Genomic DNA, 27,085 nt, shown 5'->3' on the forward strand with positions numbered 1-27,085 from the left:
TACATAGAGTACTAGAAACCATAACAGTAGTGTAAAAAGATATTTGAAACTGTTTTGTTTGCAACCCTGCACACTTTCAATTTTTTTTTCCCTATGGCAACAAATGTTACCACACTCCAGAGCTTCAGTTTAAAACAAAGAAACAAAAACTGCAAAGTACACAATATTTATTGTGCTGCCTTAGATCTACAAGGTATATCAGAATGCCACAAATTCTGCAAGGAAATTATAGTGTAAGTTAACATGGAGAGCTGAGAGGAACAGTAAGCATGATGTATGCTGAAATGAATCCTCACTAGTATTTGCTAGACTAAAGCAAGGTGTACTGAAAGAGGCCTCCCTTTCATGTTTTGTTTTTTCCCCTGACAAAAATAATGAAGGTGATCTTCTCCACACTCATGGCATTATAAAGAATTGGTCTGGCTGGTGTCTTGGAATATTTAATACCTTTACATCAGCGAAGGGATTCACTCACAGAGAAAGCATGCAGCAGAGTGAATGATGTAATCTTACTCTTTAAAAACATGGTTGGCACAGAAATTGTCCATTTTACTCAGGAGGATGCAATTACATTTCAGCTTTCATGTAAAGCTGCTTCATGAAATTGAAAAGCCTGCGCATGAACAGAAACAGAACAGCAGGGAAACAACAAAGATTCTGCCTGGCTATGGATCATTTCTCCTTCTCCACACAGTTTGAGGGAAAAATAGCTGGATGTACTGGGTGAAGACAATCTACAGTAAGCAGGCTGGTACCAGCTCTGCTGACCTAATGGCAACAAGGAGTCTGGGAATGAAGAGCTCAGACTCCTGGGGAAAGCAGATCATCCAACCCCTCATGTCTGTAAGTAAAGACTTTATGAGCTACACAAGAGAAAAAAAAAAGAAACAACACAGAAAAAACCCAACAAAAATACAAAGAAATGGGAAGTCATCTTAGGTCTCAAGGGAGGAAGAAGAATCTTGCTAGTCAACCCAAATCCAGATGCTGGGACTAAAATAGAGAAGTCCCACTCACCGTTTGCTCTGCCAAAGCCTTCGAGAGACAGCAACACAAATTGCCAGAAATGCTTTAACTGAACAGGTTTCTGTAAGGAAATGCCAGTGTGTTGATTTGGTTTAGGAATGTTAGTAAGAAAAATAAACTTTCTGAGAGAGTGAAGGAGAAAAGAATTTCAAGGTGAAGTCTTTGTTCCTTCCTCCCACCTGGACATCACAATAGGAGGAAACTCATGTAGAAGAAGGTATCAGGCACTTGCTTCAGGGTGCTGTCTTCCCAAGATGACAAAGTCTTTGGTCAAATGAAGGCAGTCCCACTTTTACCAGCACAACACTTTGAAAAAAGCATGTTTTCTCCCCATGCTAGAATAGGAGCTATCATGAAACTCCTCCAAAATTCAAATAATCATAAAGACATTTCTCATTCATCTCTGGCTGCATGATAATGAACAAAAGGAAAGTTGAAATTCAGATACAAACTAAAAATATAACTTTCAGGTCAGAAACTCTCAGCTTAAGAAATTATACTCTGATTATGTAAGGCTATAGTAAGTTAATTAACATTTATTAATCAGTGTTCACTTCAATGTGAAAAGTAGCACATCAAGTCAGAAGAGACTGTTTCTACATTCACACAAATATGGCTTATGTTGTGAGACATAACTGAGTGTAAATCTTGATCTGTTAATTACCAGGGTCTTTACTGTGTAGTTTTAGATACTTCGATCAAAGGTTAAAAAACTCCTGTGAGAGACAGATGAGCATTTGGAAAAAACACAGTGATCACATTTTATTATGATTTCTCCTTGTTTTCTGATTATCAAGTTGTTGGACAGAATGAAAAGTTCAAGGATCTTTTTGATGAATATCTTAAAACTGTCTAGTTGCTATCAATAACAAGATTAAATTTCTGTACCCTTGGTATTTGGCATATCTGCCAAGGAAGAGCAAAGTTATTACCAATAATATCTTTGTTACGTAACACAGAGAAATTTAAGTCACCACTGACAGTTCAGTGAGGAGAGCTACCAATAAAAAAGTCGTATCACACATTCCTTAGTTTGCTCACATCTATACTTTGATAAAGCATACACTGAGAAGTAGACATACCTGTCTGGTTTTATAATTTTGTATTTTTAGAGTAAAAATGAAAAAAGAGAAAGTGTGATCAGTCCACTGTGTCATTCAGAAGAAAGAACTGTAAAAGTTTCATCTCCTAATCCTTTGGTTCTATGCAACACTGCAGTGCTGAAGTGAATCCACAATTCTCAACGGGAACCTAAGATCTAGAGGACAAGATGAGATCCATCTTGAGCTAAAATACCCAGACCCCACACAGACAAATAAACCTCAGAACTGACTGCTGTGAAGTACTGAAACCCACCAAATACAGGCACCCTTACAGATCACTTTGCTTTTACCCAGCTTTGGGAGTAAAGGCTGTTGTGCAGTGTGGAGAAAGTCACCACAGTCTTCACAAGGCATTTGGTGGGAGTTGCACTGGATATTGAATGACCTGAGATGGGCAGCTGTTGAAACAATTAAGACAACCTTTTATGTTTTCTCTAAACTTAATACACATTCAACAGCAACTGCAGAGGTATGCTTATTTACTCAAGAAAAATACTTGAAATCAAAATAAATTTTTGCTAAGCAAAACCACTTTCAAGACATCAATGTAAAATGCTTTTGCACACTTTTCATTGGAGACAAAAAGGCATTGCTCACTTAAATTCTTTTCTTATCTGGTTAGATCTCCTTCTACTGCATAGAAAACTTTTAGAAAGCAAAATTTGCTTTCCTATATGTTGTGTTGATTATATTTTGCCCCATTTTTTATGTAATCATACTCAATTTCTATTTGAAGAGGCCAGAAAACCTGGCCAGAAAACCAACAATATTTCCACAGTCATAACATCATTCTCTTTCTTTAGAAAAGCTTATGAAACCTATTTTTTTAGCATTTTCTCACAGGCAATGCTTAAAAATCATTGTTTTCTAAGGTTACTTTTTTGTTTCTTTTTTCTGGAGACCCTTCAACTCATCTCTACCTGAAATTGCAGTATCTAAAACTTGTGTTAGATGAAGCGTCAGCAATTCCAAATCAGGATAATTATGTCCTTTGTCTCTCATGCAGCATTCCTCACCATAAACTGCAGAATCACATTTGTCTCTTTTTGCAATAGCTTCACATTGTCAACTCACTCTGTTTGTTTTTCCCCATGAGCCGAAGTTTGTGTTCCAAATCCTGCCCTAGGCAGCACAACTACAGGGTGGATAATGCATTCTTCACCTTCCACTTGCTAATACGGGGGAAAGAGGCCACTGACTTTCACACATAATCCATGGAGTCAGGCACACGCCTCAGCAAGATTCAAACTAGCTCAGTTACTGACCAAGGAGATTGCTGGCATCAACCTGCTCCAAGTACCACTGCAGACAGCCCAAAGGAATACTGGGACCAGCACTACACTTTACATTCCCCCTCTTTCCTCCAGACTGAAAGCTGGGCTTTATCAGCCACCTGGAATACTGTTTAGAATCCTCTCCCGAAGACAGGCACTGTTCCAGGAGGGTTAAAATCAAAAACCATAGCAGCCAAAAAGAGCAGGATCTCAGTATAACAGCAGCTCTATCACCACAGGCCTTGGCCCTAGGGTATATCACCATGTCCTGCAGCCAATAGGAGGAGGAGGAGGAGAAGATCCAGCAGGCAGGAATTGTGCAGCAAGATTGATTGATTTAATCATTTTACAAATTCTTTTATAGACTTTTTTCTTCATAGTCTAATTGGACAAAGGACCAGCCACCCCTTGGGGTGATTGACTAAAATCCTAAAACATCCACTGTCAAAATATTTTCTACTATACCATAAACAAGACTTTTCAAGGTTGCAGGTGGCTTGGTTGTTTACATAACTCTGCTACCTCTTCTGTGAGAGAGAAAAGTCTCTCATGGACTTAGAAAATAGCAAGAAAATCCTTGGTAGCAGCATTGTTGTATCTACACACCTCGCCTAGATCACATTCGAAAAGGCAAGGCCAGGAGTCATTTCATCACAGAAAATATTTTTTCCCACAGGTTCTGGCTCACAGAACAACTTAACTTATAGATGGCCTGGGCCCTCTGCCTTGCTAAAGCAGCCTTAACTCTTCTGGCTGAAGAGTTATTACTGTGTTGAAAAGAGCTGAAAAGTCTCAGTACCTAAAGAAGAATGAACATGGCTCTGAAAGCTAACAGCAGCTGACACAGGCTGGGGAACATTTCTGTGACAGCTTCAATATTTAACCAGTAAAGTATGGAACATGCATCTTGATTTCCTATGCAGTGTTTTGGTGTGAACTTTAGTTCCTGGAGTAATTAATGCCAAGAGAAACCCTTCTCACACAGCAAACTAGGTGCTTACCTAGTTTCTTAGCAAACTCATATGCTTTCCTGACAGTAATCATTTGCAAGAATTTATTTTTAACATCAATTCTGCTGTAATATGAAAGTTCAACTGCTACCGATTGTCAGCTTTCCCTAGATTTAGGCAACAATGTATTTTGGGAGTATGACTCAGGAAAACATTCACATGACCAAGTAAAGCAGGTGGCCAGGACCTACCACATAGCATCAGCTTCATCAGAACATCCTCAGAGAAGGAAAAATAGCTCCCAGCCCTTTGGGGAGATGATCACAGGGTGGAAGAAAAAACTGTTCTAAAGTATAGGTTATAATTATTACAACAAATAAAGAAACTGCAGAATCTTTTGCCTCAGCATCACAAAGAGATGCATTTTTAAAAATCACTATTCTTCTGATGAAAGTGTTTATATTGTGTTGTCAGTAAATCTTGAAAAAACTCATTTACACAAGGGACCTCAGTCATAAGCTTAAATTATGCCTCTGCCACAGAAACAGCTTACCTGGTTCTCCCTCAAAAGTATCTCACACAGCAGCACAGCTCATTTATTCCCCCAGTATTTCCCCCAATAGGAGAGAGAATTTGTTTGTTAGTCTGTTGGGAAGGGAGATGTCCAAGATCCCATAAAATCTTCCCTGTCTTGCACAGATTTATGCCCAGCACTGGCTCCTGTGGCTGCACAGGAGCAGGAGGCTGGCAGACATTGCACTGAGGTACCACAAGTTACAGTGCGGCCAAAGCACCGTGTTCCACTGGGATTCCTTCATCTCCTTCAGGTGGATAGGAGGGATTTGTTATTCCTGCCATTCCCTTGCCCCATAACAAGGCTGTGCCCAAGTCAGCTGTTAAAAAACTGGGGACACTCAAGGTAACTTTTTCATCTTTAGCCAGAGATTTGAGAAAGGGATTTTACCTCAGGATCCTCAAACCAGCACTCCGGGAGCACTCCATAGGCAGTCCCAATGCAGACTGATTCCTGGGAAGCATCTACCTTTAGGGACATGGGTTGTTCCCTTTAATTATAACCAGAAGTATGTTTATAACCACAGTGTGCATGCATGTGCTTCAACTCTGACTTGAATTCCTACTTGTGGGAAAAGGGATTGCACACCCAAGCTCTGCCTTGAGCCCGGAACAGATACCATTTCTGCATTTCCTACCTCAAGAATACCTAGCAAAAAGCATATTCTTGATGCACTTAACTGATTTTTAACCAAAACTGCGTTCTGGATGGACTCTAGCTTATTTGATTATATGTTAATCAGAACTAAAGAGAGAACTAAAAGGAATAAAAACTTTCATCCATCCACAAGACTTGTGGGTTTATTTTACTTGCAAGCAGATCCCATCTGATCTGTCACTTAATTTAAAAAGTTTTCTAGATTTAGCTGTCTTTCAAAGAAGCCCATGACTACACAAACACTAGTGATAAATGTAAGTTAAAAAGCATTAATTTACCATGAATCAAAAAAGAGCTTTTTTTCTTTGGTATTCAGGATTTAGTTTGGGTTATTGTTTGGTTTGGGGTTTTTTTCTTTTTTAGGTTAAGGTTCTGTTATCTTTTAAAGTTCAAGGATAAGGGACCATATCCTCCTCACTGAAAGTTACTTCCTTAGCATTCTCTTACAAATTCATCACAAAACCACCAAACATTTTTATTCCTTCTTTTGGTTAGAAAATGTTAACACGTAGCTGTAAGCAGCTGAGTGGAAATACATTAGCAGAGCCTTCCTGCAGTCCACACTATGACTGAGCTCAGATATTTACTCATATGAACTATACCACTCAGTGAAATTGTCAATAAGAGTTAATTATATAAAGGTTCCACTAGACAGTATGACAACAATTTTCGATTTTTTTTTTTTTCCAGATGATTCTGCTTTTTGAGCTAGGAAAAAATACTTTAGAGGTAATAACATTTACTTTATTCAGTGGCTTTAAGAAATGATGAGCATGCTTCAGGTTTTATACAGAGTCCTGAATACCGGCTAGACTCTTACAATTATAATTTTTTTTCTGGGCAAGCTACTTTCAGTGACAGGTAGCACATCATCATTCCACTTTGCAGAAAATGGACTCTCTTTTTTATGCATTCACAAACACTCAAATGATATAAACTTGGGGTTTTTTACTTATTGGCTGCTGATGCATAAAATGCAGGACCAGCTCCTATTGTATTATTGTCTGGCTCCCATTAGCATGTTAATATAAACAACAAATTTCAGGGGTATATCGGGGGTGAGCTAAGACACCCCATTTTCACGAGGTTCTTTTCTGATATCAAGCTTTCATTATCCTTAAGAATTTGGATACTCCAGCATGTGAGGGGAGAATAGTAGGAAGAGTGCCTCATACTCAGCATGATGACACCATCAACTTTCACTGGACTATTTTCAACATTCAGGTCCAGGGTTAAAATCCGATTTATTGATGTAGCATGCTACCTATGGCTCACCTTGGAAGCAGGAAGGTCCCTCAGGAGTTTTTGTATGTTTATTTGCAAGATCAGAGAGCTGGTGTTCAAGGGTCGAAAGCCAGACAAAACTGTAGCATCCAAAGGGGAGACAAAAACCACCAACTGCAGAGACAGGACTTTAAATCCATGTGAGCAGTCGATAACAAAAACCACAAACCACAGACTTGGGAATTCAACAATTCTCCTCAAACTCAATTCACTCTCAAGGCTGAATTATTCAGTACACTTCTTTTTTTTTTTCTCCTGGTAGAGTTTGCAAAAGCTGTCAAGGAAGAGATTGTCAAATTAGAAGGCAAATCAGAAGAGATGTGTTTTCCTCCCTCTTTTTCAAGTTTTAAGGAAGCTTTCTCAAGATAGATTAAAATTGCATGTGACAAGCTGCAGCACGCAGAGTACTCTATTAACAATGTGAATGGTATAAAGATAAAGAAAAAAATGGTAATCTGCTATAAAGAGGTCATGAAAGTGGTCCATCATATCAAAGAGCTTGTATTCATGTTAAGCTGTTTGCAGTCTTCTGGGCAGTATGTCCTACTTTGAGCCTGCAACTTTTCCTTAGGCAGTAAAGTTTTCTCCAACGGCAACACGGGGAAAACAACAACTGAAAAAGAAAAAAAGAAACCAAAAATCCCATTGATGAGCTGCAGTCTTGTTTTTCCTCATAACCTTCATTCAGACAACTCATTCATTATCCACACCCCTTCAGCTCACTCTGGAAAACGCAGCTGAGTCCCAGTTGCATCAGGACATTCGCTGTCAGATGCATACTCCTAATCCTCTAGTACAGCACAGCTTCTAGTGATATTTGATGGCATCTCAGAGATTTGACACACTTCTCCTCTGCTCAGTGCAAGAGAGACACTTTGCTCTTCCCTCAGGACCTGCTGTGAGAAAGCTACCTACCATCATTCAGAAAACCCCAAAATGACATTTTACTCATTCTGACATGGGAACAGCTTACAGGCCTCCTGCAGAGGAAAGGACAAAGATCAGTACTATCTAGCATTTAACACTGTTTTTATGCATTATGTTTTTAAAATCTGAGCAGATGTCAATAAGTGACATGTGATTTCAAACAAAAAGCCCTAAGATTTTATAAAAACCATAATGAAATTACACTACTATTCCTTCCTTCCTCAAAGTACGTAATTCTGATCTCAACATCTTCAAATGACTCCACATTATTACCTGTACTCAAGAACAGCTATTTTTTCATGTTAACATCATCAAAGTGATGATACCACCCTCCCTTTAGTTAGCACTAATCTGTTTCCATGTGATGTCTAGAAGTCAATGATGAGAGAAAGCCCAAAGCCACATACCTATTTTCTAACTACCCTCCCCTTAAAAGCATTCCCAAAATCTGTGAAGAGTATCTAACTCATCTCAAGAATGACACTGCTCAGAAAAGCATCATCTCAAATAAAACCTCAGTTGTTACTCAGATTTCCATTTCTTGTATGTTTACCTAAGCATTTTCTACTTTTCAGCAGCAGAAAAAGATATATCCATCAGGAACAGAAGGGTAACTGTATGTATGAAGGAGAGTGAGGCAGAAAGTCTGGCACAGCCAGTAACAAAAAAATTTTTGATAGATGTATCAATCTGTGAGCCTACAATGGCATTTCCCTTCTCCAGCCTGGACTGCAGGTGACTGCCTTTGGCAAAATGGCCTCCTTTAACCACAGCAATGTTCTCCTTGTTCTCTGCCTTTTGGTGCTACTCTTTAATTACAGATCCTCACACTTTGATTTTTTGGGCTAAAAAAAATCTTGTTAGTTCTGTTGCATTAATAACTTAGTTGCTCTATGTGTTTTCTTGATTTCCTGAAATACCCCATGCCTCCCTACTTCCCTTTCGTTAAAGAAAAAGGTACTCCCATGATGAGCTGTGCCCAAATGGGCAAATGCAAGTCAAGCAATTATAAATACTCAACACAGATACTTGATAAGCTCCGGTTGCAGCACAGCCATCATAAAAATTCTGGTGCAAGCTGCCTTACTTTCTTCCAGAAATGCATTTGTTTCATGAATGTCTCTGCTTTGAAGGTGACTTCATTGCCAGCAATCCTTGTGTTGCTGCCAGAACACTGGGGAAAAGCTTTATTTCAAGAAAAGAAAGACGAACGTGTCAATTGATGATGACAGAACTGTTGTAGGTCAAACAGTTAAACTTATTCCGACTCTGTGTGCAGCAGGCTTGGGGATTTTTTTTTTCCTAACTTCTGAGTGCACTGTATTATGCGAGGGCAGCCTGAGCTAAACAGAAAAAACCCCAGACTTACTGTGATCAGTACAAATTGTAAGTCTCAGGATAAGGTTAATAAGATCATCCCACTGCATCACGCAATGACCTTCTAGGACCAAAGTTAATTAGTGCAGCATTCATTAGGGATCTCAAACATAACATAGTCCCCTCAACTGGGAAAATCTGCAGCCGACACAGGAGTAAGCTCAACACAACTAGGAGTGCCTGCAAGAAGAGAAACATGCAATCAGTGGTAACAAAATGGCAGATATAACCTGGTTTTCACAAACAGGCTCAGGAAGGAAATGTTGCACTTGCTTTGAGGCACAGCACATTACATTTACTGCTGTTATCTCCAGAGACATAGGCATTTGCTTACACAGTGCACTTAGAGCTTTGGAGAATAGATGCCTTTGTTTACTAGCAGTGATGTCCAAATAGTTTCACGGTCTCTCCTCCACCAGACTGAAAAATTTCCATCTCCAAGCACCTGTATTAGAAACATCTCAGCACGTTCAAATTGCTGCTATTTAAAAAAACAAAGCAAGATATTTCAGTTATAGGAGAAGGATAAAGAAACTACCACTTCATCACCAGGCTGCCCTGAGATCACTCTGCAGCAAGCCTCAATCCCAAGGTAGCAATGAGCTTGTGGTCCCACAGGATAAAAAACACACTCTGGTAAATGCATTAATATCACTTTGCAGTTGATATATTTGTCTGTCCTGGACAGAGGGCAAGCTATAGAACAGAACAGCCATCTTGGTCAGGGCCAAACTACCAAAATATAGCCAAATAATATATAAAATAATGTAAAAACTAAAGGCAAATTGTACAGTAATTCAAAATCTGGTCACACATGATCACTGGACTTTGACTGTACTTTATAGGTATCTGTCAGTAGTCCTTGATAGCTCCTCTGTCCTCCCTCCTCTTTCGACATATCACCAGCATTAGCCTGAACCTGATTTTGTGTTACAGATTAGAAAGTTTCTGTCTCTAGAGAATTTACATACATATGAATAACCTGATAGCCCTCATGAACCTGCTTTTCCCTAAAAGACATTCTGGTATCTGTAGTTCTACCAAGTTCTATAAAATTTGCCCCTTCTTCACTGGAGCAGGTAAAGCGGCAGGACTGCTGAAGCCTGATCCTTCATTTCAGGGAAAGCACTCTGACTGACAGTACCTCTTAAGAATTGTCTTTCTCCCTGCATGCTTGGCAAAACAAACAAATCACATTGGTTTTTCCAGTGCCAAGATGAATATTTGTGTGGCATTTATTGAGACTAGTAGAGAATTTCACATGATTAGATGTGAAAACATATACCAATGTCATTAAAATCTCTGTCCCTCAAAAATATGATTACAATGCTAACTGTAACAGCTACATACTATTTTGCTATCTATTACTAATTCTTAACAACAACAAGGCAGCATGAGTGAGTCACCTGACCACTGGTGGAATTATGCCTGGCTTATACAATCATGTTTTACAGATATTATTTTTCTATTGTAAAGGGGGGAACGCCTTTCAGACATAAGCAATGTTGCCAAAGCACTAGGAGGCAAGTTATACTAGTAAACAACTTTTCTCATTAATATCCTCTCCTTTCCCAGAATGCATCTTATTTCGATGATATACTTTTTTCTTTAAGAAGAAGAAAAGCTTCTACTAGAAGATGATGCTATTTCTAGAACTGTTATCAGCAGTCTTTAAACAGTAGGCTGAACATCCACACCAGTCTGAACTTTCTGAGCTCATCGTGACCTTTGATATTTGCTTAAACTATTATAAAAGGGAGAGAGAGAAAAAGAAAATGAAGTTAAATGGAGCAGCCAGTTCTCAGCTTTTCCCCTCATGACACCCACCAGCCTCCCAGCCTACAAACCCAGAAAGCGAAGCAGCACCTTACGAATCTCCTACTTGTCAGGATAAACATGCCTAATGGCAGACATCTCCTCAGCCCCCACCTCCTGCCGTCCCCTCCAGCTATGGCTGGGTCTCGGGTGCCTGAGGTTTCTCAGCCGTGCTTTAACTCTTTTTACCCCGTCAACCACCCGGGCCAAAATATGAATCTGCTGAATGAGGATCTCCGTTCCGCCCGGGGTACATCTCTAACATGCTCTCCTCCCCGGGTCCCGCCTGCGAGGGCGCGCGTTCCGGATAGCGAGGCATTCGCGGTCAATTAGCCGAAGAACGGGATCGTCTCCGAGCAGGAGCGGGCACTGAGGCACAAGGGCACCGGGCACGGGACAAGCCGACCGCGGGCCGGCGGCGGAAGGCCGGGCCTGCCCGCCATGGGGAGGAGGGGGAAGGGGCGCTGTCCGTCAGGACCCGCGCCCAGGACCGTCCTCCGCCAGCCCCTGCGCCGCCTCTGAAGTTTCCACCCGCGCCCGCTCCGGACGAGCGTCTGCGCTGGGGGGCGCGGGCGGCGGGCGGGACGCGGCCGGGGCGCGGGGCAGTCCTGCCCCCGGGGCGGAGAGGGGCGCGGCGGCCCCCGCCCGCTCCCTCGCCGGCAGCGCTGCGCCAGCGCGGCTGGGCGGCCGCGGCGCCGGCGCTCCCCGCCCTCGCGTTCAACTGGTGGGACCCCCGGCCGCCCACGGCCGCGGCACCGGGGGGAGCGGCGGGCGGCCCGGCCCGGCCCGGCGGGGCGGGCGCCGCCGGCTGAGGAGGATGCGGGCGGCGGCGCGGCGGCTGCAGGCGGGCGGCGGGCAGCGGCGCGGCGCCTGACCGCAGGGCTCCGCTCCGCTCCCGAGGATGCTGCGGGGCGATGCCCGGCGACAGGGAGGACGAGATCTGCCAGAAAGCGCTGCAGCTGCTGGCCGAGCTGTGCTCCGTCGGGGCGGTGGAAAACGAGAACTGCCGGGATTTCATCTACTACCTGCGGGACAGAGCCCGGCCCCGCCTCAGCGACTCAGGTACGGTCGCCGCCCTCGGGGGCGCGGGCACCGGCGGCCTCCCCCCGGCCCCGGCTGCGGGAGGAGGGCGAGCTGCCCCGAGCATCCCCGGGCGGCCGGGAGCCGCGGGGCGAGGCCTGCCGGCGCGGCGGGGGCTGCCCGGGAGCGGGCGGCCGCGGAGGGAAGGAGGTGGCGGGGGGATGCTCCGGGGACGCGGGGCTGGCGGGGTTTGCCCGGCCCGGCCGGGGGAGGACGCCGGTCCGGGCTCGGTGCCGCCAGGTTCGGTTTTAGCGCCCGGCGCTGGGGGAGATGCGGAGCCCGAGTCCGCAGCGCTCCCCGAGCCCGCTCCGGGTGCGGCGGCGCGGGGGGCGGGCGGGCAACTTCGCGCGGCCGCTGCCAGCCCGGAGCGGGCCGGAGCCGCCCTGCCCGGCGCCGCCGCGGCTCTGCTGCAGTGCCGGGGGCCCGGGGCTGCCCTGCTGCTCCCCTGGCCCTCCCAGCGCTCCGGGTGAAGCGCAGAGGCGCGGGGGGCTCGTAGCTCGGTTTAACTGGAACACGATTTAACCCAACTCCCCAGTTCCCAGTTCTGTATGTCACAAGCTACAAAGACAATTCCTCGCATATCTGTAGCAGATGGGGGGGCTGTAGGTCTGACAAGGTGTACACTGGGTGGTTTTCTGTGTGTATGTCAGGATTACGGTTTCCGCATCATGGCAAAACACTCTTACTTAAAAACTTTTAACTTAAGGAAGCTTTCTCATAAGGAAGCTGAGCTCCAGCTGCACAAAATCGTGAAAAGATTGAGGACATGTCTCTGGACAGAAGGGAAAGGCAAATTGCAGTTTAGAGTAGCAGCTTATTATATTTATTTTTACATCATCAAGTTGAGTTTGCTCAGTATGAGGAGAAATTTAGAGAGTTAAAAGAGAAGTTGATAAACGTTTGCAGTACTGGGAAGCCTTGCTGTTAGATCAGCCGGTCATCACAAGACTCTATTCATTGCTTCATTATTCTCTGAAATAAATCACTCCGTTTAGCATAGGGCAGTCTAATGACACTCTGTTCTTAAATATTTTTCTGTAATTCGGTGAGTAACACTCAGAGTGCAACTTCCTGACAAATCCTTGGATATGCTAAAGGACTGGAGAAAACAACTAAAACTAAGTAAAAACATACTCGATGGGGGAAAAAGATGTGCTATCACAATAAATGAATAAGGAATTTTCTGTCATTCAGTTCGCTTGTAGGCAAAGCTGTTTGCAGCCATTCTGGCTTTTCACTACTTAAAATATTCAAATTGGAGTGATTCATGCAATGTTTGATAAGGATTCTTTAAAAGTAGGCAAATTTAATTGTTTCGTTCATATAGGCAGATTTAATTACTTTGTTCATATAAGCAGTAATTTTTGTGACAGACACCTGTGATTTTCTGTAATTTTCATTTACTAAAGGATCAATCACATATTTGTATATCAGGTCATGGCTCCAAAGACATCTGTTTAAATCAGTCCTCACTTTGGATACGAAACTACTTGAAATGCATATGGAGACTTTAACCTCCGCTACTTGGATAACAGCTTTTCAGATTCCTTTCAGAAGCTACCTGCTTTTTTTTTCCATCAGCCTCGGGCAAAAAAGAGTACCTGGCATCTGTTTGGGAGTGATTTTAAAACATGGTGTGCTCAGTAAAAATTTATCACCTCTACCTAAAGGTGAAAAAAAAAAAAAAATTAAATGTATGTTTATTTCTACCTGTTTTGCTTGAACTGTTATTATACAACAGCCTTCCGGTGTTGTTGCGAACCTGCTCGATTACACAGAGCAGCAGTCCCTAACCTTCGCCAGCCAATGTGCAACAACAGTGAGCAATTATGCTGCAGGCAGCATCTTCCCATTGGCCTCAATCTGAACATTTTTATTTTTTGCAGCTGCAGCCAGTCTCAGAGGGTCTAGCGGGCAACATGCTACCCATAAGCCCTGACTTGGAAAATACTTCTGTGAAGGGGTAATGTCAGGAATTTGTTAATTTACCTAGTCTCATATTTCTTTGATTAAAATATATATTATCCTAGTAAACTGGCTGTTCATGTGGTTTGTTTAGCTGGTCCTTAGTTGTGATGCTGTGGGCTGTAAGAAGGCAGGGCACATGACTTCCAAAATGAAGCAATACGATTCGCAGTCAAAGGGCAGTAAGTACACTGACCAAACCCTGCTTGCTTCATGTAGTGAGTTTCATTGACTTAACAAGGGCAAAATGGCCTTAAAAAGCCCTGACAGCTGATCTGTTCCCTTTCCAGCCACTAGTGGCCTAAACATAGGGATGTGAAGAAAAGCAGTGCTGAAGGACAGCATCTCCTTGTCAGAACCCGGCAAGAGATGAAGCTGTCCTTGTTCCTGCCCCCCGAGGTGTGATGGGCTTTAGTCAAACTGAGTAACTCGCTCTTAGGCCACCCGAAAGTAAAAATGTCTACACCATTAGAATGGAGAAAAGTGCATTATTAGGTACATGATTAGGTATTTTACAGGAATTAGTGCATGGGGCAATGCTTTTAAAAGTGTTTCTGAAATAAAGTTGCCGCTTGCCTAAACCCAGCGACATGGTGGATACAGACAATTCTGCAGCACATTTGGTTGAAGCCATTCATGGATGTTGGCTTTGTGCCCCATCAGGAGTTGTTAGAAAAACCAGCCCCTAACTGAGGGAGGGAGGGAGCTGAGGGGCTACTGAGTCTGATGCCAGTGTTTGTCTCCAAGCTCAGCCTCCCGGCGCCCCTCAGTCCCAGCACTGAGCAGCCAGATCCCTGGAGATCCACTCCTCTCCTGCCTGACATCTGATGCGCTTGGCTCTGTGGCTCCCTGCCATCTGAGTGTTTGCTTTGTGACTCAGGCCAAGAGGGGCTGGATGCTTGTGGTGTGCACCACATCTTTATTTTTCATGCAGTTTCCCCCTGTTGTGGGGAGTGCTGCACGTGCTTCGAGCATGAGTTTAAGGGCTAATGAGATCTGGGTTTAATGTGCTGGTCCACTGGATTTAAAGGGTGACACGAGTGAGTCAGATTTTAAAGCTTTTCAGAAAACTGAAAATGTAAATTAGGCATTTAGTGAAAAATCTTCAATTAGTTCAGTAAGAGTTATATGTCAGAGCAACCTTGAAAATCCCAATAGGCATCCTTAAGCATTTAGATACCTTAATAAGCTGACTCGTTTTCTGTTCCATTGTAAAATGTCAATAATACTTCTGTATCATAGAAGGGCTTTATGAGGGTAAATTGTAAAGTCTGAACACATCAAGTATGTAATACATTCATAAAGGAGAGTCAGATAGACCTCTCAGAGGACCTTCCAAGATCATGACACCAGATAAAGCAAATATTGTAGAGGAGGAATGGGTGTTGCTTGAGCAAAAGAATTCATTGAAGGAAAAAGAAAAAAAAATCCAAAAAACCAAAACAACAACAACAACAAAATCATGAAAGCAGAAATGCAGAGACTGACCATTAAAAGAGGAATTAAGACAAAAAGCTGCTTATGAAGGTAAAGGTTATAAAAAAAGTCCAGGCCATTAATCATAGTGAACTTTCATTAATTTTGTAGTAGAAAAATGAATAGAAATAAAAAGTAAACTTTTCTGTTGCTTTGGATTGCACCTCTTGAGGATGAGCCAGCAGGGTCTTAAAATATTCTTAATTACGTTGTTTAAAATTGACTAATAGATGCTAAAACAGAATACATCATGAATTCTGTGGGCATAGTGATGGCCATTAGGCATAAAGTATTCTACAGGTCGTAAGTATGAGATCAATATTGCACAGTGACAGAAAGCCAGATTTTAGTACTTGATGGAGGTAAAGATAGTTGATAGTCAAGAAATTAAAAAATTTGGGAGTGGAAATATGATGGATATTGAAGACAAAATGTATGAGAGGCTGCAGCTACGGTCTTGAGTGGAATTTAAGGATCTTACGAATCAGTACTTTATATTTTGATGGGTACTTTCAATTTCACGACAGAGAAAAGCACAAAGAAACAAAAAGCCGAAGAGGTATAAACGTGGCCTCCCAGCCCAGGGATTGAATGTGAGAGCCAAGGTATTCTGTGGAGAGTGTTGTTCCAATAGACTGGTCATTGCCTAGAAAGCTAATACTTGCAGTTAAGTCGTACCTCAGAAAGTTTCCCTTTAATTCAGAACTGAGTTTAAAAACAAAACCTGTCTTGAAAAGGTGGTTTGATTCCTTAGAAAGGTATTTTAAAATTTTTATACCTCACATTACTTCCTGATTTATTCCCACCTCATCCCCCAAATCTTCCAGGAGCATATCAAGCTGAATATTTGCATCAAGACGCTAAGTGCATCTAGATTTATCTAGATAAAAAACATTTGGAAGTTGTAAAGACATGAAAAACATATAAGTGGGTGAAATAACTTCCAGTTTGTTTTTTATGCTTATGGTACTCACTGTGAGTCATTGCTTTCCATATTTTTAATTTTCTTTTCCTGATGGTATTCAATGTCTCCTGCTAGTGTGAGACTTCATAGGATAGAGGGCAAGCATGATTCATATGCCCTCTCTTGAGGTCAGATTAATGAACACGTGTGAGACCCAAGTTCCTTTGGGTTTCAAGAACCAAAATGCTCCTTCAGGAATTTAAAAAAATAAGGTGATATTATGTGTTTTAGACTAAAAATAGGTATTCTTTTTCTCTTTTGAAAAGTCAGGAACAAGTTTGAAGAAGGCAAAACCAATTACTTCCTGTTGCTTGAATTCTAAATTGTTCTGCTAGTTTAATTTCCTCTAAACAAAGAGGCTCTCAGAAATTTTCCTGTCATACTGGAGGAGTTTAATATGGTTTTTTTTTCCCTTGGAAATCTATTTTAAACAGATAGCTAAACTTTGAAACAAATTGTAGAAAAGAGCAAATCATGTTCAAAGAGACTACCTGTGTGCTTAATAATGGCTTGAAACTATAATTAAGGTAAATAAATGTAAATAAAAATGAAGATTTTCATTTACTGTAACTGCATACAACTTTTTCCTAGAATGTAGTTTTGTTCTTTTTATGGGTAAGATAAAGATGTTTAGGTGTTTAAGTTATGATTTACTCTTCAGAACCAGAGAAAAGGAAGACTACAAAGATTTTCCTCATGATAAAACTGAGCTTTGATCAGGCTGGAACACAGTCGTGTTAAATACTCTTCAGATATGAAAGAGCCCTGCACTACTGAAATCAGTTTATGTTTCTCAGAGGTGCAAAGCAACTGCAGTGTAGCAACACTATTACTTGAGAAGCCAAACTTGAGTAGGTTTTCTGTAGTCCCTGTGACCAGACTCACTCCACTGCTGTCCCATGGCTGTTCCTGGACACTGTGGGGACAAGAAAGGTTTCAGTCTATGAGAAAAAGGCAAGAGGAAGATGCCTTCTAGTCCTTCTTGGCCTCTGCATCCAGATTCAGTACAGGTGCGGAAAGTAGGAGCTTTCTGGGGCTCCCGTTTCCATTTTGGTTTTAATCCTCATTTATATGGGGATTTTACCAAATGTTTGTTGTTTACAGTCTGCCCTTATACACTGAAACTATAACAATGTGTAGCACTGTGTTAGATAGACTGATGCCAACTATACCCCTTTGTATTTAAAAGAAAAAAATGTATTTACTTATACACTATATATATATTAAATACTTATTTCCTGAAGCCATTGCAAGCCCATTTGTGAAGTAATACTACAAGTTAGAAATAACCTGCCAACTGAATCTGAAATCGGTCATCTCTACAGTCATCACACACTTTATGCAAGTCTTTTCCAAGTGTGCAGAGAACATTAAGGAAAATGGGTTATTTTCAGCTGCAAGTAACACAAATATCTATCACTGAAAACAACCTGAAAAGTAATGACCTTGGAAAATTAGGAAGCCTAATAGCATACAGTCTGTCCTACACCTGAATTTCCATCTTAAGTGCCAGTTTTGCTGATGAAGAGCAGTAGGCTAAATTTAGCCCTTGTACATACAAACTGGTTTTGCCACTACATCTTGATCACTGTATTTGTCATAGCTCTTATTTCAATGGGATTTGCACATTCCTCATGGGGGGGGGGGGAGAGGGGAAAGAATTTTTAAATTATGCTTTCCTTAGAATTACCCATAATCTTTGAGCAGGCCACAGTTTACATTGGGCACACAAAGCTCTGACTGCTTAAGCAGAGGTGTTACTGTAACAGATTTATGGGTTATTAATTCCTAAAAACCCATGAGTTTGTGTTACAATAATGTTTTTAGAATTTTATAATGGTAGAATACTGAATTGTTATGTATTTGTGTGATCCACACATTTAGTGACCCAAGTACAAGTGATCAGCCACATGTTCTCCCCAATAGCTTTCTGGAAAATTCCTTTCCAAACTAATTTGTGTGAGTTTAATTACACTGACAATTCAGAGACGTAGAAATGTGAGTCCGAAATTATTGCTGTCATAACAGCAGATCTGGTTAAACTCAGTCTCGAGGCTGTGCAGCTCTGTGCCAACTTCGGTGTGTAATACATAGAGGCTGAGCATAAACTGCAATTCATGTATTTTTGTTTAAAACCACATTTCTAGGGTTTAGCTCTTCCCCTGCTGAAAATAATGATCATTGCTGATGTAGTGCAAAGCTGTACTTAAGAACATTGCACTGTACATCTTTTGCTATGTTTTGTCATTCATTTAAGCTCTTCTGTGGCTTTATTTAGACCAAAGAGATAAAGAGAGATTATTTTGACGTAAAGCTCTATGTCCCTTTCATATTGCTAACAAAATTTTAGTTCAAGGGATAAGAATTTAGAATAATTAATTGTAGATGGAAGGAATGCTGTCAGTTGCAACTGCAGTTCCTAAATTTCATCATTTTGCAGGATCAATCCTTTTTGCACGCTTATTGTACTGTTAAGTAGAAAGTGCTTGATCCATTTATTTGGAGAGTGCAGAAAGAAAGTGTTGTGTAGAACAGGTGGTGGCTTGCACATTCGTTACAATTGCTATTGTAGTCACCCTGGGTATTGTGTGGTTTAAGCTGCTCAAGACGTTCAGCTGCCTCTTTTTTTGGATTTAGGCATTCATTAGCCAAGTTAGATCAGTTTGGCTTCCTTTGGCAGACGTGTGCACTGCAGGATTTGATCCTGTGTACCTCCCAAGGTTAGCTGGAATTCAGAAATACAGTAGATGCAGTCGAAACTGGCATGTGTGTCTGTATGTTTTAAACCAATTTACAGCTGATGTGTGTCTACCAAAGATAAATGTTGGAAGAGTCTATAACCTGTCAGAAAAAGCTTTCAGATTCTTGCTGTAAATCCACCATAGTAAGAAAAAAAAGTCAGGCACTAATGATGTTGGAGTTAAAACTTTCAAATAAGAAGAATGAGGATTTGAAGTAGGATAATTCCTGCCAGGATAGTTTCTCACTTTCCTTTTTTTCCTGTTGAGTTTCACATGCACACAAAAAGAAAGCCTTGCTGACTTCTCTTGGAAATACATTTCTTCAGTTTGTTACATTTCCATCAGGGAGTTTGTTTAGAATATCCTAATTCTACCTTACAGTCTGTGAAACTCCCTAAATACTTTCTTTCCCCCTGTGATGGACCGCTCCTGTGTGTATACAAAACACTAAATATTTGTCTTTGAAAATTTCTTCTGGTAAGCCAGTCTTTATCATTCCCACCCAGGTTACTGTGGGCCTGGTTTCTCCATCCCTTTCCTAAATTACATGTGCATATACCAGTGTTTCAGTTGTTTGCCCATCTGGGTGTTCCCACTCCATTTTTCAAGCAGTATCTCATTTTATTTACTGCCCCATTTCTAATCTCTTTAATTCATTTGTGTTTTAGTTCTCTGACTTCAACAATATAGTTTTTCTTGCCACATTTGGTGCGATTTCAGAATGCAGTAAGAGTTTCAGTAGCTGTGTAATCAATCAGTACATAAGGTTTGACCCGTCTTACACCCTTGTTGTCTCACTGGGCATCTGTCTGCAGCCATAGAAAATTCCTTCAGGAGTTTCCTTCTAAAGCTTTCTGCTTCTTTTGTTGTTTGCAAGAGGTTCATGGCTATGGAGTTCATGGTTTCACCAATACATATTAAGACGTTCCAAAGCCGTTTCTCACATCTATCCAATTTTATAATAATTATAACTTGCAACTCTGTACAAATTATCCTACTGTTATAGAAAGGAATGTACAATGCTAATTAGAAAATGATCAATGAGACCAACAGTCTTATGATCTTCTGTTTCCATTTGTAGCAGATGTTTTACCCATTTGAAAGAGGAGTTTATTTTTTTCCCCTAGAGAAGTGGAATGGATAAGATTAATGCCTAGTTATTCTAGCTCTTTTTGGGAAGCCAACCCTAAACAGGCTGATCTCAAGTACTCATTATGCTAAGTCCTCTCTCCACAGCATAAAGGAAGAGTGTTTCCTGAGCCTGACTGCATGGAAATGCAGCAGGTATTGAGTTGTTCTTGCTGAGTGCTGTCCTATTCAGTGTAGTAAGGCTGATGTAGGATGGGTGTAGTAGTGGCATTGTGGCAGTTCTTACCTGCTATAAAGAGATTTTAGGTCCATTAGCAACTAAATACAAGAGAAAACAGTTCTGGTATTGCTTCAAAAATATGTGAAGCTCTAAACAGAAAATTCTTTTATCCGTACAATTCTGGTTTTTTAAGCTATACCAATTTACTTGGGGTAATACAAGACACAAATCTAAACCAGTTGCTCAAATTTTGTTTACTTCTGTGATTGTGCTCTCTCCTGCAATAGATCATGCTATCAAGAAAGGTTCCTATTTCTCCAGATGCCACTAAGGCATCCATGGTAACACAAATCTAATGTAAACTTTTCTTCCTTTCTGTTTTCATTTTAAGTTGACAAATACTAAAGAGGACTAATGAGTTAAAAAAAGTGGAGATGAGAAATCAGGCTTAGCAGGTAAACAGAAGGTGAGGGGCTGACCTGGTTTTGTCCATTTGTTTTGTTTATTCTAAGCTCATAGGTGTTTCACAAATAAAGAGGGGTGAAACCTCAAGGTGCAGCAGACACAAGCGTGGTGCCTGTCAATTGTTCTGCTCAGGAGATGGACATGAGGAGCAGAACAAGCAGCCAAGCCTCTGAAGAGAGAGATATCACCCATATTCCTAAGGGCCAAAGAGCACCAAGCAGACTTGATGTCCCTTGGAAATTAGAGTTAGCAGAGGTGAAGCCTGGGGTTTGGAGGGCCTGCCTGTGGGGACATAGTGGACAGGGAAGGCTGTGGATAGATATACTGTATTACATCTCTGTTGTAAGAATTTCTATTTCCATTTTATGTTACACTAAAACTTGCCCTTTTTTTGTCCTGATTTTAGAAGCCTTTTGAGCTTCTTTGTGGAGTTTGCTGTAGAATAAAAGAAGATAAAGCAGATCTGTCCATATTCTTTGTCTGTCTTGGGGTCCTATTAATGGTTTGTTTGTTGACTGGGGGGTTGTTTGTGGGTTCAGTAGATTTCTAAGCCAGCCTGAGAATTCATGATTTGATGCTGACAGTTGGGCTGTGGCTAATCAGGAAAGAGGAAGCTTGGCCATTGTGGCTTCCCTTAATAAGGAAAACCTGTCACCTTGACTCTTCCCTGTGCAGCAGCATCACTGCTCCTGCCAGCTTCTCTTAGCTGCAGAAGGTGTAACATTTTTATATCTACTCTCATGCTCAAGTTAATGTCTTGTTCCTGCCTACCTTATTCGTTCTGTACCTGTCTCTTGTTCTGTTGTCATTGTGTTATAAAGAGAGAATTGACTAGTCAAGATGATTTCTTTCCTGCTGCTGCTAGGAGCCAGTGATGATAAAATAGCTAAAAGCAGTTCCTAAAATAGCAGTGCACAGGTATAGGTTTGCCAGAGCGATTTGATAGTGATTACTCTATCAGTCCTTCTGTAGTGTTACAAGTCAGACCCAGCACTGTGAACAAAAACTGCTCGTTCTTCCTTTGATGTATTTTTCTTCCTTCTTTTCTCTTTTTCTTGGGAGCTGGAAACCAGAACAGACCGTAATAGCAACAAAACCAGCAGCATCTTCAACCACTTCAACTTTACTTTCCTTGCCAGATTAGGGGGAAGCAGTTTTTCACCTTGAGGAACATCCAGAATTCAGTCTCAGGATTCACTTCTTATCCTAAAGGCTCTGTGCACTGAGAGAAGGAACAGTAATTTTGTTAAAATGGAAGGCTTGGGATTTGACATTTTGGTCGTTTGGCAGTTTTACCTCCCTCTTTTCTGTACCCCTCTCTATGAGGAAGATTTCCAGTGGTAGTTGTTGCCATGGCACTAAGCAGGACGAGGTGTCTACTCGAGTCTTAAAACTGGATGTTTACGGCCGTACTGTGAAAAATTATCCCTTCTGACAAGTCGGGCTTGTTTACGCAGAGTTAACACAGCACCACTCCTCTTCTTCCAAAGTGGAGAGAGGCTCTTCAGGTCATTCCCTGTGTGTCAAGGCAAATGTGAGCTTCAGCAGTGCTGGAAAAGGCTTAGAATTAGCTCTATCTTTCCACTCCCTCGTTAGCTGTTCAAATGAACAACCGCTTCACGCCCTGCCGAGCAGCTGATTGGCCTTGGAGGGAAGAAGCATCTGAAGCAGTATTAATGTTTCATTCAAAATCATGAGAGCCAGGGAGGAGGGGAATTAGGGAATTCAAAACCCCAAATCAGTAACTGCCTTTTACTTCACCAGGTCCTGCTCTCTTGAGCAGCATCCCTAATTTTCTCCCACACTGGATTTCCTCTCAGAATGGTCTTGCTGACTTTGTGAGATGTTTTTGCCAAGGGTAAATTTAACAGCTGTCTTCTCTTTTCTTTCTCCATTGTCTGCTTCTTCTCCCCAACCCTGTTGACAGTATCTGCTATGACATATCTGTACAGGAGATGGAGGGACAAGGAAGCTGTGCAGTCCCTCCATCCTCTCTGCTCTTTTCCTTTCTCAAGTCTTCACTGCTGTATCAAGGCCGGTGAAAATCTCTTTTTATTTTCTCACCAAGCAAAGCAGATCAGAAAGCTGAAAAATTAGTGCCTTAAAATGCTATCTGAAAGAAATGTGAGCAAACTGGATGTGATAAAGCCATCAGTAAAGGAGTGCAGTGGAATGCGTGACAACAAGAACAGCCAGCTGCATCTGGGAAATATACAAGTCCTTGGACTCCAGCAGTATAAAACTTCCCAAGCTGTAAAAAACGAGCAATTCTTTCTTTTTTGTGGCAGTCCCAGCAGTTTGAAACATGGTTGGCAACTAATAATTGCAATCATAGAATCACTGATGTTAAAAGATGCATTACCTCAAAGTGGGTATTCACGTAAGATCTTGGATTCATTGTGCATAGTATAGCACGTGCTGGGGTTGTTAAATTTGGAACTGTTGCTAATAAATAAAAATAGTTTTATTAGGACAGGAATAGAAAAAATGTTAGTTACAGAAGTGTTGCATAACCAGCCTTGATGAACAGGGAAGCACCCCTTTTACAGCGTTTCAAGAAGTACTGTTCCCAGTAAATGACAGCAAATAGATCCTGAATCCCTAGGTCATCCTGAGGTAAATATTAATATTGTTGTTTTTAAAAACCCAAATGTTGCTTATTCTTTTACCTGTTAACCGTGGGAAAAAAATAAGGGGAAAAAGCAAGCTTTGACAGAGCATTTCCTGACTCAGCAATTGAATGGAAGGAACGATGCTGACACACTTGGTTCAAGGTAATGGAAGGACTTCACCCCACCTGAGAAAGTCTATGGACAACAAAACAGCACAGGAGATGCCTGCCTGTAAATCCTCCTAATCAAATATTACTCAACAATATGTTGAGACATATGTGTTTGATGCAGGGATATTGTTTAGAGGCAGGAGTCATGGTTTAGTTGGCTGGAATAGATTACTACTTGGGGACTGTGAAAACTAAGGCTGTTTTTTAAATTTTGCCAGGCACTTGAGATATGATCTTGTAGAAATCTGTCAGTGCTGTTTTTCCCCGCCCTTTCATCTGCTTTTTCAGTACTGATATGCAGTAAAAATTCCATCTAATGCCATGTCTGTAATCAGCAGAGAAAGCAGGGCATGTCTCAAGTGTGATGTCGGTGAAGCATTGAGCAGAAAACTGCCTAAAAACCAGCCAAGAGAAAACAGTGGGCCCAAGGATTTAGGTGGAAAGTAGCCTGCCAGATATGGCTCTCTATTTTCATAGCAAACACAAAACAAGAGCCTGGGCTTTGGCTCTATTGGGGCCTCTCAGCCCTTTACTCATAAATAATAAACAGAATACATTTTCCTCCTGTGTAGGTTAGCAAATAGAAATGTGCCTTTGTTATCAGCAAGGAAGCCATAATTGAGAGGCAGTGATTTTGTGGAATACACATTCAAATGGGATTAAATAAAAGCATAAGGAGGATTTCAAAACTTCTATTTCTGTGCTGGGCCTCATATGTTTAGTTATGGAATTTATTCATGATACCTTTTTGCAAGCTTGGATTTGCATTCTCAGACTCAAATCATGCCACACACTCCAGCCTATATCTGACACAGCAACAGCTCCAACAGGGTAACTTTAGGTAATCTTTTGCATATCCCAGCATTTTGCCATTTACTGCCCCATTTTCAGCATAAGAGTTTTGAGTGTTTGCTTTCATGGTCATGGCCTGGCTTGGATTGCAAATGCACTTCTTGGTGTGACACCATTTGCAGCTGAAACTGAAAGGAATATGGTCATGGTAATCCTGTTCACATTATTGTAGCAGAAATGCAGTATAAAACGTATTTTTCTTGGAGAGGGACATGTTTTTAATGTGCCCCATTTCTGGTTTGTGTCCCCCTCACAACTGAGATTAAACAGTATATTTTTACTGACTCAGTTTATTTGCTCTTAAGGAGATATATTTGTTTACTCATTTCAGTATACCTCAATGTATGTTGTAGTCATGTTTAGGAAACTTACAGAATTAATCACCCACCCCTTACATGAAAGTTGTCTAGAGAAATTAACAGTGGGTAACTCTAGTCAACAACCTACTAACAGCACAGCTTTCTCAATTCTGGAAGTTTGGAACATGCAATTTTTGGAAGTGCTTGGTCCTTTTTCCCCTCTTTTTTCTTTTTTTCAGTTTGTTTCTTAACGAATGTAATCTCATGCTTACAAATGTCTTCTGTTTTCTTAACATTTACATTTTAGTCGTTCAAAGTATTACTCCTTTTTTCCTACAATCGTCTGAGTCAACCCAGTAGTGGGAATTGTTTTAAGGACATAGGATCACAGGGACTTCCTGAGAAAAGGATGTATACAAACACCTGACTCTAAAGAAAAGATTTAAAGTAACGTTCAAGTAATTCAGTTTTAGGTATATTTTTTCCTAATATAATCAAGCTATCAGACGAGTAATTTTATTTTATTCTTTCAGCCTAATTTTCTTTATTTATATTGAGGGGCCATGTGGAGCCAGGATAAGAAGTAGATATTGGTGGGTCCTTATCTACCTGTGTTGGATGACAAAGAAAAAAGTATTAAGTTCTCAAAAAATTATCGTAAAATCATTCCACTGAAGTGGCTGAAAAATTAGCAAATCCCATCAGTGCATTCCAGTTAGCAAGAAGAGTGGGATGTAGCTGTCTCTGGAGAAGTGAGGAGCCCCCATTACTATTTCTAGAGACCAGAAGATGAAAAAACTGTGGCTATAAATTTACCACCCATTGTGTTTGTTTTTCCCTTAGAAGTAGCAGAATATTTTAAGTTCTTCAAAGCCAAGGAATTCCCCAGATCTGAGAGCAATCCAGCTGAGCAGGTCTTGGGCAAGGAGAGAAGACGTGAAAGCTCAGTGTTCCCATGCTGTTTTCTTAAGTATCTCGCAGCAGTGGTGCTCTGGTTTCTAGGAACAAGGGCCTGACACCAACATTTCCTTTACACTCCTTGTAATTCTGGGAGGGAGGTAAGGAGAGCAGTGGTTCTCCCCTTGGAATAGGCCCAAGGAAGAGCAGCCATGAGTCTGCAAGAAGAAGGTTGCAAGGCTGATGGTCTCTACATCCCATTTGTTTGTGTGCATCCACCTGGAGAGCCTGGTGCGAGCGTCATGTGAAAAGTGTTATCACTGATTATAATTGAACCCGTCTTGAAAAAACTGTGCCCTACACCATGATTATAATTTCTCTCTCTGGAAAGGTTGTTTATCTTCTCTTTCTTGTTTATTGCTTGAGTGAACATAGCACATTTGAAATTCTGTTTTAGAAGAAGTAGGATACTGTGCAACTGGTGGTATTTCATTGCAGAATAACCCCCAGAGGGATTTGTAATCCCCTGGTACTATCATCTAATAGTGAGCCAAATTGAATAATAAGCTCAGTGCTATGAATTCAGCCTCATACTCAGCCTCATTCTGCTTTGGTTAGCATTGCCTAGTAATTAATTATTACTCTGTATTTACGCTATCAATGACATCCAGAGGCTGGCCTAAACATGCTGGAGCTGCTGGCAGCAGCAGCAGCAATGTATATACATGCAGATATTTTGTTCTCCCTCTGTAAATATGCACTGTAGACTGTCTTTTAAAGGAGTTGTTAACTGCATCTTCCCTATAGCTAAAAGCCACCAGACACTACATGCTGGACACCACTCAAAGATGCACGATGACACATAGTTTACTATTAATGTTTACAGGATTTGGAATGTTGTAATTGATTTTGGCACTGAAAGTGCAGTCTGGTAAATTGCTTGTCACCTTTGTTTCATCCCCAGTCTCACTGAGAATCTCATATGCAATTAACTGTATTTGCTATATTGTATTTATTCTAAAGCACACAGCACGTTACTGGTTTGCTGTTTGGTTCTCAGAAATGGGGACTTAATTGCTTACAAAAACACAACTCAAAATAAGGGGACCTCTGTGGTGAGGGACTTTTCTTCAGAGTAGAAAAATACAGAGACTTTAACATCATTCACGCTCCAAACTCACGGCCCTCCTGTACTTGAAATCTCCCTGACTTTAGGGACTGTAATTTGTGTGTAAAGGCATGACAAGTCAATCTCTGTTACCAACTTG

The 27,085-nt window shown here is 41.3% G+C and overlaps 1 protein-coding gene across 1 annotated transcript in view; it reads left to right on the forward strand.

The window, feature by feature from the left end:
- Positions 1-11,874: 11,874 nt before the first annotated feature.
- The window catches only part of SYT9 (synaptotagmin 9), a 60,335-nt gene continuing 45,124 nt past the window's right edge, over positions 11,875-27,085 (forward strand). Inside the window, exon 1 of the mRNA XM_082283911.1 lies at positions 11,875-12,049. Within this exon, the coding sequence (XP_082140037.1) occupies positions 11,902-12,049 (148 nt within the window). The 5' untranslated portion in view covers positions 11,875-11,901. The remainder of the gene's footprint in view (positions 12,050-27,085) is intronic.

This window comes from Coloeus monedula (assembly GCF_965178545.1).
Source record: "Coloeus monedula genome assembly, chromosome: 6".
Classification (NCBI taxonomy): domain Eukaryota; kingdom Metazoa; phylum Chordata; class Aves; order Passeriformes; family Corvidae; genus Coloeus; species Coloeus monedula.